Here is an 11,823-nt window from a genome sequence, read left to right on the forward strand (position 1 = left end):
CGACTTTCATACTCAAACGGGTCCACCTTCCTTGCGGATCATTCCTGACTGTTTGCACTTTCAGATCTACATTTTTGTTCATTATTATTATCATTACACCTTTTGAGTTTCTTTGTCCATGAGAGAAAATTATTCCACCGCCCCATTCCTTTTTCCACGAAACTTCATCTAAAGATGTAGAGTGAGTTTCCTGTAAACAGTATAGGGGAGACCGGGATGGTTGTTACACTCTTCACCTTTTTGTCAGTTTCTCAGTGATCGTTTATGGTAATGTATTCCAAACGTGATACAAACAACCTACATCTGTCCTTTACAAATTGGTGTGGTTTGTTATACAGTATATGTAAATCAAAGTGCAAATCATGGTGTTGTCTTAAATACAAGGAGTGAAGTGTTACAATTTACCCCATGATCTGGGTTAGTTATAACAGTGAATTGTAACAGAATGAAAAAGTGCATAACTCATGACATGCAACTAATTATTGAACTCCTTTATTGAGACCATGAGAGCAACATTGCGATATTTAACATTTTGTTGGGCAGAAATAATAATAAATATAAATAATAAAATGTTTATTTTACTCTCCACTAAATAGTATTTCTCAACCAAACAACAACTAGGCTAAACTAAACACCTGAACGTTTGTGCTGTGTGTGTCTCTGTGTGTGTGTGTGTGTGTGTGTGTGTGACTGAATGTTCACTTAATCAGAGTCACAGTTGTGACACTGGTATGGTTGTCCTGGGGTACAGGCTTTTGGGCCCATAATTTGCATTCCCAGCAATTCACCCAGACCTCCTTGGACTTGGAATTGTTAAAGTGCTCCTTGCACACAATGCAGAAGTTTTCATCATTGGAGGAATCTGAACATTCTAGTTCAATGTGCTTTGTTTTGGCTTTTTTCTTAGGCAGGACAGTTTTTTGTTGTTGCTCAGTGTGGTTTGTCTTGCCTTGATTCCTTCCAGCTGTTTTTTTAGGCAGGGAAATTTATTTTTTGCCTTCATTTGTTAAAAAAAAATCACTGAAGAGAAATGCTGAAGAGAAATCACCATGCGCGACCTAGACAACTACAAGTACCATCAGGCTGTGGAAGAAAATCCAGACAATGCATTGATGTATGGCATCAAAAAAGCCTGTTGCTTCTCTCAGCTGAATCATGTGCCATCTCCAATTACCTATCTGTTTCCACCAGACATGACCTTCATGACGGCATCATACCCACAGTGCTCAGACTAGTGCTGCAATAACTGGTTCAAGAGAGGCACATTACTCTTGTACAGATCAACTATGATATTGAGAACTTGTTTTTATGGCAAACGAGATATGTCTTCTAAATCTGTGCCACTATCCGAGAGAGTCCTAAGGAAGAATGGCCATCTACCCGGAAGTGCATCAGAAAAATGTACACTTTTCAGTTCATGAAAGGCAAAACGGCAGTGCTCGGGATCTCTACTTCCTGCTCCGAGAGATATCCAACATCATCTTGGCCCCAGTTTTAAGAAGATCCTGGATCCCATATCTGTCAGGAAAAAAATAATCACTGAATTTCAAGCGCTCTTCCAGGACCTGTTTCCGGGGAAGACAATCCCAAAGACGCACTACTTTGTCCACTACCCTAGCCTGCCACTTGCCTTTGGAACTTTGATCCACCAGTCCACCATGCGATTTGAAGCAGAACAACCAATATTTCAAGAGGCTCTCAGCAGTTGTGGGAAACTTACAAAATAGAACGAAGAAGACCCTTGCAAAAATACATTAGCTCAGACAATGCTGGGAGCAAACCAACAACAACTGCCTTGGCAACACAACAACACACTGTGCGGACACAAGAGACGTCCCACTGCATGCACTTCTAAACTCTACCGTGGAGTATTAAGTGCCAGATTCGGAGAAGCCATCAGAGAAAAAAAAAGTGTCACCAAGACAAAGTCCATTGCAGTGAACAACGTGCAATACAATGTAAAAGACTATCTGGTCATCAACACTGTCCATTCAGAAGAGATCTCTGTGTTCATGGAAGTGTGTGGAATATACAGTTTCCTTGGTGCTTGTGTGGTAAAGTACTACTACCAGGCAGTTTCAACAGCCATCACCACGCATAAGTCAATCTATGACGTCATCTGCATCATTGATCCTACTCCAATTCTCTGCTCTTTTTTTTGCTTTTTGAGCCTGAAAGTGAAAGAATGTATATTATTGTTAGCTCACAGCTACAGCAAACAGACCAGCAAAATGAGACACCAATTGGCCTTTAGCGTGACATATCAACTGGCCAGCAACAGGACACATCAATCAACCAGAGAGTTTTGCCGTCTGTGTTTAGGCTTCCAGAATTTCCAGCCGTATTAAAAGTTACTTTAAAAAGCAGCATCAGTGAAAAGCACAATGCTGTTCATTCAGAAATGTCTTCAGGGAATTGATAAGGGGATAAATTACCAACAAATATTGTATGAATGGCAAACTTTTTGCTGTAGAGCGAGATAGAGAGCAGATATTCCTGTGATGTCTGCAAGTGAGATTTCTGTGACTTTTTAAAGTCAATACAATGTGTGATTTGTGACTTACAAGTTTTCCACTCAATGTTATTTGTATTGTTATTATTAATAATAGAATACATGGGACATAAAAAGGTTCTAACACCCTAAAAAGGTTATTTGAGGAACCTGTTTAAAAGGTTCCTCAGGGAAAGGTTCCTGGAAGTACCTTTGGTGGTTCCACCGGTGTGGCAATCTGAGGAAGTCATAAAGGTGTCTCCATGAACCTTTTTATTTTAGAGTGGGTGTACCTCTATATCTGTAATCAGGTGCGCGTCTTTACTCAACATTGACAGGAGCGCTCCAAACAAAAGACAATGAATAAAATTGACAAAACTCGTAAATGGAATGAAATAAACCAAAACGTGTTTCTTACAAGTGTCATACAGGTTGTGAGCTCTGCAAACAATGTGTCCACTCCGACAAAGAGAATGGTAAATGACTATAAAAAAGAATATATTGAATGCATTAGCAGAAATTACAGTAACCAAAGAAACATTGTAGATTAGAAATGATGGGAATTAACAGTAAATGTAGGCTACTACTGGTGACATGTAATGGGGAATTGATAAACACTAACATCAAAGGGCAAACAATTAACACAATGAAGTTATGAAACAGTGAATGTGCACAAAATGTTTGGAGAGCGCATTCTAGAGAGAGATGTGCCTTGTGCATCTTAGCCACGCTCCTTTTCTTCTTGGACCGTGGCATCCCTGTGGCCTCCTCAATGGATTAGTACACTGAGACAGGCGCAAATCACACAGGTGTCTCATGTGGCATGAAAAAAATCTATTTGCTACAACTAAACATATTGGTCGACCAACAGCCTATCGACCACATATTCAGAGCTATATTTGATTGAAAGTTTTAGGTTAATTTGACACCACATGATGATACTGGACAGCCTAATCTCAATCTCTTCATTCAAAGCCTCAATCACGGACACTCTTACTGACAGTTGTGGCTGCTTTGCATGATGTATTGTTGTCTCTACCTTCTTGCCCTTTGTGCTGTTGTCTGTGCCCAATAATGTTTGTACCATGTTGTGTTGCTACCATGTTGTTATGTTGTGTTACTACCATGCAGTGTTGGTATGTTGTCATCTTAGGTCTCTCTTTATGTAGTGTTGTCTCTCTTGTTGTGATGTGTTTTGTCCAACATTTATAGTATTTTTTTAAATATTTTTAATCCCAGGCCCCGTCCCCGCAGGAAGCCTTTTGGTAGGCCGTCATTGTAAATAAGAAATAGTTCTTAACTGACTTGCCTAGTTAAATAAAAGGTTAAGTAAAGAATACCTTAACTGCTGCTAAGTCACTAAAGGCCAAGCTATGACAGCTACCATAGCTCAGGGATGGGAAATCCACCACTCAAGGGACTAAATGTCTTCTAATTCTCTTTTGCCTGGTGCCTCATTGAGTGAGAGTAATAAAAGTCATTTTTTAAAATTATTTATTGGATGATGAATTGTTTTATTTATGATGTAAGCTGTTGATACGATCCTAATAAATACAAATACACATTGTTCACACTTGGGTTGTGTTCATTAGGACAACTCTTATTGGACAAGTTCAGATGTTCCCTTCCTGTTTTACTCCTTTTTGGACAGTTATCTTCCATTTTGTGCCAAATGAACATGACCCTGTGTTTCTTTCTCCTACATTGATTGGTCTCCTCTGGCTGAATAGGAGCTGCGCTGTGTTTTCGTCCAAGGTTTAGTGCTGTACATTTTTCCTCGTGGATTTCGGAATATCGCTTAAACTTCAAATCCGGTTGCCTGGCTACCCAAACTCCTTGCTCCGGCCAAACGTTATGCCATGGAAGAACTCAGTTTGAGTCATCAGGCAGCCAATCCGGACCTTTGCGGATCACAACCAGCGGACAAGGACCTTGTCTCCGTCTTCGATGGAGTAGAACTGCAGCGGTTTCAGGTCATTGTCGATCTCAATCTCTTTGCCCTCCATCTGAGGAAAGACAAATGTCGTTTTAGGGAGCCCATTCCACTGCTAAGAAAGTGGGACTGCACCATTGGTCTATTAAACAGATTCACTTATGAGTGGCGAGTATGGTTACACCAACACAGAAATAAAACTAGACTGTGGGCTAGTCTAGGTGAGTAAGACCATTTCACCTAGTCTATTTAGACCCCTTTACCTTTGAGGTAGTATAGGGCAGTTTCTGTTGTCAGTAAACCTCTTTACCTTTGAGCTAGTGTAGGAGAGTTTCAACTCAGCACCCGGTATCTTTAGCAGTCTGTAGAGCAGCCCCTTCACTTTCTGAACGATCATGGAATCTAAAACACATCAAAAGAGTGGAGTGACCCCTGAATATCTTTATTAAAATGCAATAGGTTACCGTCACTTCAATTGCTCTTACACTGAAGGTCGCACACAATTGCTCTTACACTGAAGGTGCCATTTCATTAGGATCTTACACACATGATCTCCCATTGGCACAAAGAGATTGAAGAGTATGAAAACAGTGGATAAGTGCAACTATTTATGATTTGGCGTGCCATTTTCACGTGGGTCTATGGTCAAGAGAGGACAACTTTATGCATTGTGCACACTGCCCAAAACATTGCCTGACAACTGCAAACATTCCAAAGTCTGCAGTTGTTGGATGTTGACCACAATACAAAAACGTCCAACACCTTTCCTATTGCCTAGTAAAGTGTCTCTTACTATAATTCTACACAGGTATCGAGGGTGTCAAATAGATGTACTTTCATTGGGCTCAGCTCGGTTCAGTTTATGGGGAAAAAATAAAAAATAAATTAAATAAAAAAATAAAATAAAAAAAATCGGGGTCCCGACCTCCTTGCATGTTTTGTACTGTTATTTGAAAGCACAGTCAGAAATGACAGAAGGAGAAACATTAAGAGGAACAGACATTTACCAGGGGCTATATGTGAGTCTGAGTCTGGCACATGTGAAAAGTCCTTTAACATCCATGCACATCTCAATTCATTTGTTTAGCTACCAAACATAAATGATAATAATAACATTAAATGCCATCTAACTAGCTGATGAAGACAGGTGGGAGCCTTTACCTGGGAGTTTCTTCACCACAGATTTTCGGTCCGTCTCATCTGGACAAACAAATGTTATGCCTGGTGGGGGAGGTTTGAAAAGCTATATTACTCTTAAGAACTAATTAAGCAAGAAGGCCCGAGGGGATGTGGTATATGGCCAATATACCATGGCTAAGGGCTGTTCTTACGCATGACGCAACGCGGAGTGCCTGGACACAGACATTAGCCGTGGTATATTTGCCATATATCACAAAACCACGAGGTGCCTTATTGCTATTATAAACTGGTTACCAACATAATTAGAGCAGTAAAAATAAATGTTTTGTCATACCCATGGTATATACGGTCTGCTATACAGTACCACGGCTTTCAGCCAAATCAGCATTCAGGGTTTGAACCACCCAGTTTATAATGCAATTTAGATACTCTGACTCATCTCCTGAGTAAATATTTAGATGTGTTTATTGGGTCACAGCACATGCAGTTCTGGGAAAGAGATTATTACAGTTATTAGCAAATCATTAAAAAAATATTATTAATTCCAGAACTGTTTCATAATCCTGCTCTTGGGGGCCACACTTTTGTTTTTGCCCTAGACAGCCGATTACACTTATTAAATATTTGATAATGAGTTGATTAGTGGAATCCGGTGTGTAGTGCTAGGGCAAAAATCCCAGGACCAGGATTAAGTAACACTGCTTTACAAAAATGTGTGCAGCCCCGGAATTTGTAACTTGACGCACTTACACAGGATCGCCATTTTGCATAGCTAATTGCGTTCATGCGTTGTGTACAGTATAAATTAGACTTAAGAGAAGTGAGGAGGACTCACTTAAGAGCTGGTTTTTCAGTGCAAATGGCTCCTGCTTCTTCAGTTCGCTGTCTTCTGGAGCTCCGTATTCTGAAAAACAAAAGAAAATCGAGCCTCTCTGTCAATTCGTTGAATTCATAATGACTACAGGGCGGGAATTAGGATCACCATTGTCTCTTTGTAAGAGTGACATGGGTTGCGTTGTATCACTTCTTTCTCGGGATATGGGTAGCAGTACGGCAGATGGTTTTTTTCTTCAGAAATGCCTATAGTGGAGTAGATATAGGATGGGCTGTACCACTTCTCAGTGTGAAATAGGGTGTAGCAGCCGAGTGCCGGGGAAACCTTGGGAGGAATGTACCACTCTTGACTCACTCTGTATGAGACTCTGATAGCGGGGGTGCTGTGCGGTGAATTCAGCACTGGGGCGGTTCTGCTGGGGGTCTCGGTGTCCCCCGGATGCCAGCCACTCTAGCCCGAACATCTTGCAGTAGTCCAGCTCCGCCCCCCTCCTGTCCTCAGGCAGGACCTACAGGTAACCACGGTAACAGGGAAAGAGAATGGAGGATTTCAGCAAGCGCATCTGCAAACACTGATGTATTCATAGTGGGAGATGCGAGAAGGAAACATATATAAGCTTTAAAAGGAACATTTCACAATGTCTAGATAAAAGTTGTGAAGTTCCAAGACATTATGCCTCAATCTCGAATGAAGATATAGTAAGCACTGTCTAATTTCCTGGTTTTCTTCAGTGCATATCTTTTCCATTCATTTGGGACGGAGGCATAGAGCTGGATCTATCACTGCGATTACTTTAGGTTTGCTTGCGCAGTGGCTGACCATTAATCGCACCAGTATAAATTGCATGTCGGCCATGTGGAGATCAACTGTAAGAAGCTGGGTCTGTCGTTCAGAACCGGGTATATTAAAATGGAGCTTAATGAACACCCCCAGGTTTGGCGGTAGCGTTAAAACAGAGGACGGGGCCTCACCGTCCACCTGTTGAGGGCCTCCAGCCGGCCCACCCTGGCAATAAGCAGCTGCATGGCCGTGCCGGGGTTCCTTTCCTGGCTCAGCAGGGGGTTCTGCCGACACGACAACCGGACCAGGCTCTGCAGCTTCTCTAGCTCGTTTATTACCGACCACTGTGTGTGTGTGTCAATGAATGTGTCAGCGAGTGAATGAGATTGTAAGAATGTGTTGGTGAGTGTGTGTTTGTGTGCGTTTTTTTTTTATATTGTTGTACGTATTGCCGTGTCAGTGTGTAAGCACAAGCGAGTGTATGTGCAGGGTTTAGAGAGAGCGAGAGAGAAAGGAGATAAAGGGTTGAGTTAGAAGAAGGATTTCACATATTCTCTCTTACTATCCATCTTCACAAAACAAGTATTAACTTTTTGCAGACTTAGTGACATTCATCAAATTTGTTTAGTAATTAATCATTTATATCTCCGGATATATTTCACTACGATCAAATCTTTCTTAGAAGACAGACAACACTCACCTCTGAAATGTTGTTGCTGTTAACTGACAGAGTTTTCAGGGCAGGAAACATAGCTGTTTTGCAACCTTCAGAAGACGTGATAAAATAATCATTTACAGAGTCTTACCAGTATACTCAACGTCGATCTTTCGCCCTTACAGTTCTTCACATTGTCAAATGCCTGTGTCATCGAAACACATATCCACATGCATCTTCTGGGATCTTGTTCAACTACCTCTACTGCTATGCTAATTAAACTTGACTTCCATTAACAAACACGTCAAAAAAAAGTGTCACGTTTTTCAAACAATGTCCGACGTAAACTTTACCAGGCAGTGCGTCCTCAAACCGCAAGGTTGACAAACCAGTCTTAGACATATTTAGATTCTCCAGTCTGAAATTCATGAAAAGCATGGATGTAAAAGGTAAATTACATTATAAATGCTACATAAGTTATTATAAATGTTACAAATGCTTATTCATTGAAATGCTAATGTTTACAAATAATGACATTTATTAGGATAATAGTATACATTTTGTTGTTGTTGTTGATGATAACGCTCAGTAAAGTACTCCCAAGAACTATAAATGCACAAGTCGAAGCTAACAACAGGGCTATGTCATTTGTCATAAGGTGTAGCGAACAGTTATGAGAAGTGTCTGTGTTGGTACGGTTTTGCCCGCTCTTACCTAGGCAGTTCGCCAATACTCAGTACGGTTCCATCAACCAAAGGGTTTGTTGAGAGATCCAAAACTGTCAAAGACTGTAAGACATTGTTTGGCCTGCGCGAAAGAGGCGGAAATACAAGTCAGTCCTATATGTTGCTTTAGAAATAAAAAAAACTACATCTGAACGGAGACCCAAAACAGACGGCTAAAACCTTACTTCTGTAGTTCAGTGATGTCATTCTCAGAGACGTAGAGCTCTTCCAGCAGTGGCCACATGGGGGCACACTCAAGCAGCTAACAGACCAACACCAAAGGGAGATGGGGTAAATGTAAAGAGACAGCATATAGATCAGTTCTTCTCATTTCATTTGGCCTTCACATGTTTGCACCAGCTTGTTAATTAACATATTGTGCACTGCAACTTAATTATCTATTACCGTATTAACTGGTACAAAAACACCTTTAAAAATAAAATCAGCCTAAAATATTGTATTTCCTTCACATGGGATCGATCCGAATTAATCTTTCATCAATTCCTCACATCCCATCTCCTCGCCTCCTTCTCAACCATATTGGTGGATAAAATCCAAGGTTCTTCCCCTCCAGCCTTCTTCTCCAATGGGTTTTGAGAAGGATGTAAGCATAGAGGATGTGAGGAATTGAGGAAAGATGAATTGAGAAAAAGACCCATAATGCCTAAGGGAAAGGTACAGGGTGGTGGCTGTCACCTGAGGCCACGTGAGGGCACAGTTGGTGAGGGAGAGGACCCTGAGGCAGGAGAAGGCCCGGGGTCGCACCGTAGGGTTGGAGGGCACACGCAGTCTGTTGTGGCTGAGGGGAAAGAGGACAAGAGAGAGAGTCAGTGAGGGGATCAGAGTTTGAGAAAAGTGAGGCACAAAAACACACACACATCATTATTCAGCGTGATCTACCTGAGCTGAAGCTCTTTGAGTTCCTCCATCTGCTCCGTGACGGCCATCACATCGTCCCAGCAGCACAAGAGGTTCCCACACAGGTCTAACATCAGCACGTCTGACAGGGACCATTAAGGATGTAGTTGTAGTGCACCATCAGCTAAATGTCCAATCAACGCTTCCCCCAAGCTAATTCAATTGGGTGGGTGGACCGTACATTTAATAACAAGACACATGGGGCTGCGTCCCAAATGACACACATATTCGCTAAAGTGCACTACTTTTGACCAGAGCCCTAGTCAAAAGTAGTGCACTATATAGGGAAAAGGGGTGCCATTTGGGACACAAACATGGTGTCAAGTAGCTACATATCACAGTAAGTCCAGGTCAGAGAAGTGCACTCAAGTATTATTAACATGAACAATTTCATATGACTGATAGTTGTAACTTTTTGGACATGAGCACTTATTTAACTAATTAAAAGCTACTAAATGAAAGGATACGGGGAGTGGTGTTTCGGATTTCATTTGCAGGGCCTGGGCTGGAAACCTCGCACAACCTCAGTGCAACATCGGTCAGGTTTTCCACCCTGCGGAGGAGCACAGATGACAACGCATTTCACTGAATAAGTACAGATGACTGCAGATCAGATAAGTGAAACTCTGTTGGAGTGTGGTGCAGTTCAACAGTCCCAACTCAAGTGCATTAGCCTACTTTTTGTAACCATTCTTTACTTAATATTTATTTAACCTTTATTTAGCCAGGGAATACCCTTTAGGTTAGAAACCTATTTTGCGAGGGGGGCCTGATACTGGCATCCTCTGGTATAGGTTGCATGCTTTAACAATATTCCAAACAGTACATACAGAGTTGACCGTACAAATAAGCACACTTAGGGACAGATTCCCTGAGTCAGATTAAGCCTAGCCCTGGACTAAAATGCACTCTCACTCTCAGACTCCAAAGCCTTGTTGTCACCTTACTTCTGTTTCTCTGTGATGGCCTCGAAGCCCACCATCTCCACCGTCCTCGTGGAGATCTGGATCTCCTCTCCCAAGACCTGCTGGACCTCCATCTCGTAACGCCGCCTGATGGCCGTCAGGTAGTCCACCCCGAAGCTGGCCTTCTTGGGCCGGACGAAAGAGCCTCCCTTCGGGTGCCTTAAGTGGGGTGGAGGGGGGAGAGAACCTTTGTCTGAGAGCAGCAAAACACATAATGGCCACATTCCAAACCCCCAAAAATTATGTTTCCCGTTTCCTTTTTTTGAGGGTGGAGACTTCATTTTTGCCGGAACTCTCAATTTCTAACACGTATGAACACAGAAATGAATCAAGCAGCTGACCAAATTACGCAATATTTGACTTACGGGTTAACAGAGATTAGGATGACACCTATACTAGATAGGGTTTACTTTACCTGCAAGTGAAGTAGTGGACACCTTCATGGCTGCCATCGTGTTTGCCTCGATCAGGGTTGTCCCACTCCACACCAAGCCACAACCCTAAGCACAGAGGCATTGGTAAGCACAGGCATTTAATAAGTACTTGGTTATAGTATATGACCAAGAATAATGGAAAATTTCTCTCAAACAGTGCTGCCACACCCACCGTCGATAACGCTTATGTTATTTTGCCTATTATAACCATATCCCAAGCAGTCTGTAGCTAGTTAGCTTACCTGCAGTTGGCGGTACAGTGCCAACAAACCGCACCGTGCCACGCTCCCCGTCACAAGCCACACGTCTGCCCACTGCGTCTGATGGAAGGCCCTCGTGCATGGTGGTGGGTTGTGTCTGGTCAGGGACTCTCATTGTACTCACTGTATTTATAACGTTGGGTATAATTCTACCTATATATGTACAATGAAAAAGAATGAGCAGGTAAAGCCTTCTGTACTTACTGTACTTTGACAGCGCTGTTTAAGAAAGAGTTAGGTAATAACGTTATAGTAGCTAGCTAAAATACTTGCTGTCATGTCAACTCCCAGGAAACTGCGACGTTGTTTAGCTTTATTTGCTTGGCTAGCTAGATTAGCTACAACACATATCTTCACGCCAAAGAAACACGAGTACTACTTATCCACAGAATCGATATGCTGTTATTTCCAAATATTTGTTTGATAGTTACCTTAATCAGAGAGTGTTGGTCATATTTTGCAGCAGCATAAATAATCACAGCTCACAACATCCCGACAGGAAGTAACTGAATATGATGATGCACACGTTTGTCGTTCAAGTTTGATGGATTATTAATGATTAAGTTATCGGCAATAAACGTTATTTTAGTATCATTATTTAAATAGCTATCATCGTTATAATCAGGTAATCAATGCATCAATATTTAGATCACTGGATGAAAGCCCACCAGTATGTTACAGCTAGGA

General features: G+C 41.8%; 1 protein-coding gene across 2 annotated transcripts; it reads right to left on the reverse strand.

Annotated features, from left to right (window-relative positions):
• Nucleotides 1–2,877: 2,877 nt before the first annotated feature.
• LOC106564827 (tubulin-specific chaperone E) lies at nt 2,878–11,799 on the reverse strand. Of its 2 annotated transcripts, none has more exons than XM_014131262.2 (17): nt 11,568–11,799; nt 11,119–11,289; nt 10,858–10,942; nt 10,425–10,601; nt 9,945–10,030; nt 9,460–9,559; nt 9,256–9,358; nt 8,745–8,821; nt 8,549–8,641; nt 8,188–8,252; nt 7,880–7,944; nt 7,371–7,523; nt 6,754–6,907; nt 6,400–6,468; nt 5,586–5,645; nt 4,735–4,826; nt 2,878–4,497 (listed from the first exon to the last, which is right to left on the reverse strand). In XM_014131262.2, exons 2-17 carry the CDS (start codon nt 11,249–11,251, stop codon nt 4,402–4,404), a joined length of 1,608 nt encoding a protein of 535 aa, XP_013986737.1. In that variant the 5' UTR covers nt 11,252–11,289; nt 11,568–11,799; the 3' UTR covers nt 2,878–4,401. The 2 variants fall into 2 exon arrangements, with proteins under 2 accessions (XP_013986737.1, XP_013986736.1); XM_014131261.2 differs by having other exon boundaries at nt 11,119–11,300; nt 11,568–11,709.
• Between the last annotated feature and the right edge of the window lie 24 nt (nt 11,800–11,823).

This window comes from Salmo salar, chromosome ssa12, assembly GCF_905237065.1.
Source record: "Salmo salar chromosome ssa12, Ssal_v3.1, whole genome shotgun sequence".
Taxonomy (NCBI): Eukaryota; Metazoa; Chordata; class Actinopteri; order Salmoniformes; family Salmonidae; genus Salmo; species Salmo salar.

Coding starts and splice junctions, on each gene's coding strand:
- LOC106564827 (XM_014131262.2), bottom strand. CDS start 11,251: ATGAGAGTCCCTGACCAGACACAACCCACCACCATGCACGAGGGCCTT. Junction 9,359..9,459: donor CTCAAAGAGCTTCAGCTCAG/GTAGATCACGCT, acceptor CTTTCCCCTCAG/CCACAACAGACTGCGTGTGC. Junction 8,822..9,255: donor GTGCCCTCACGTGGCCTCAG/GTGACAGCCACC, acceptor TTGGTCTGTTAG/CTGCTTGAGTGTGCCCCCAT.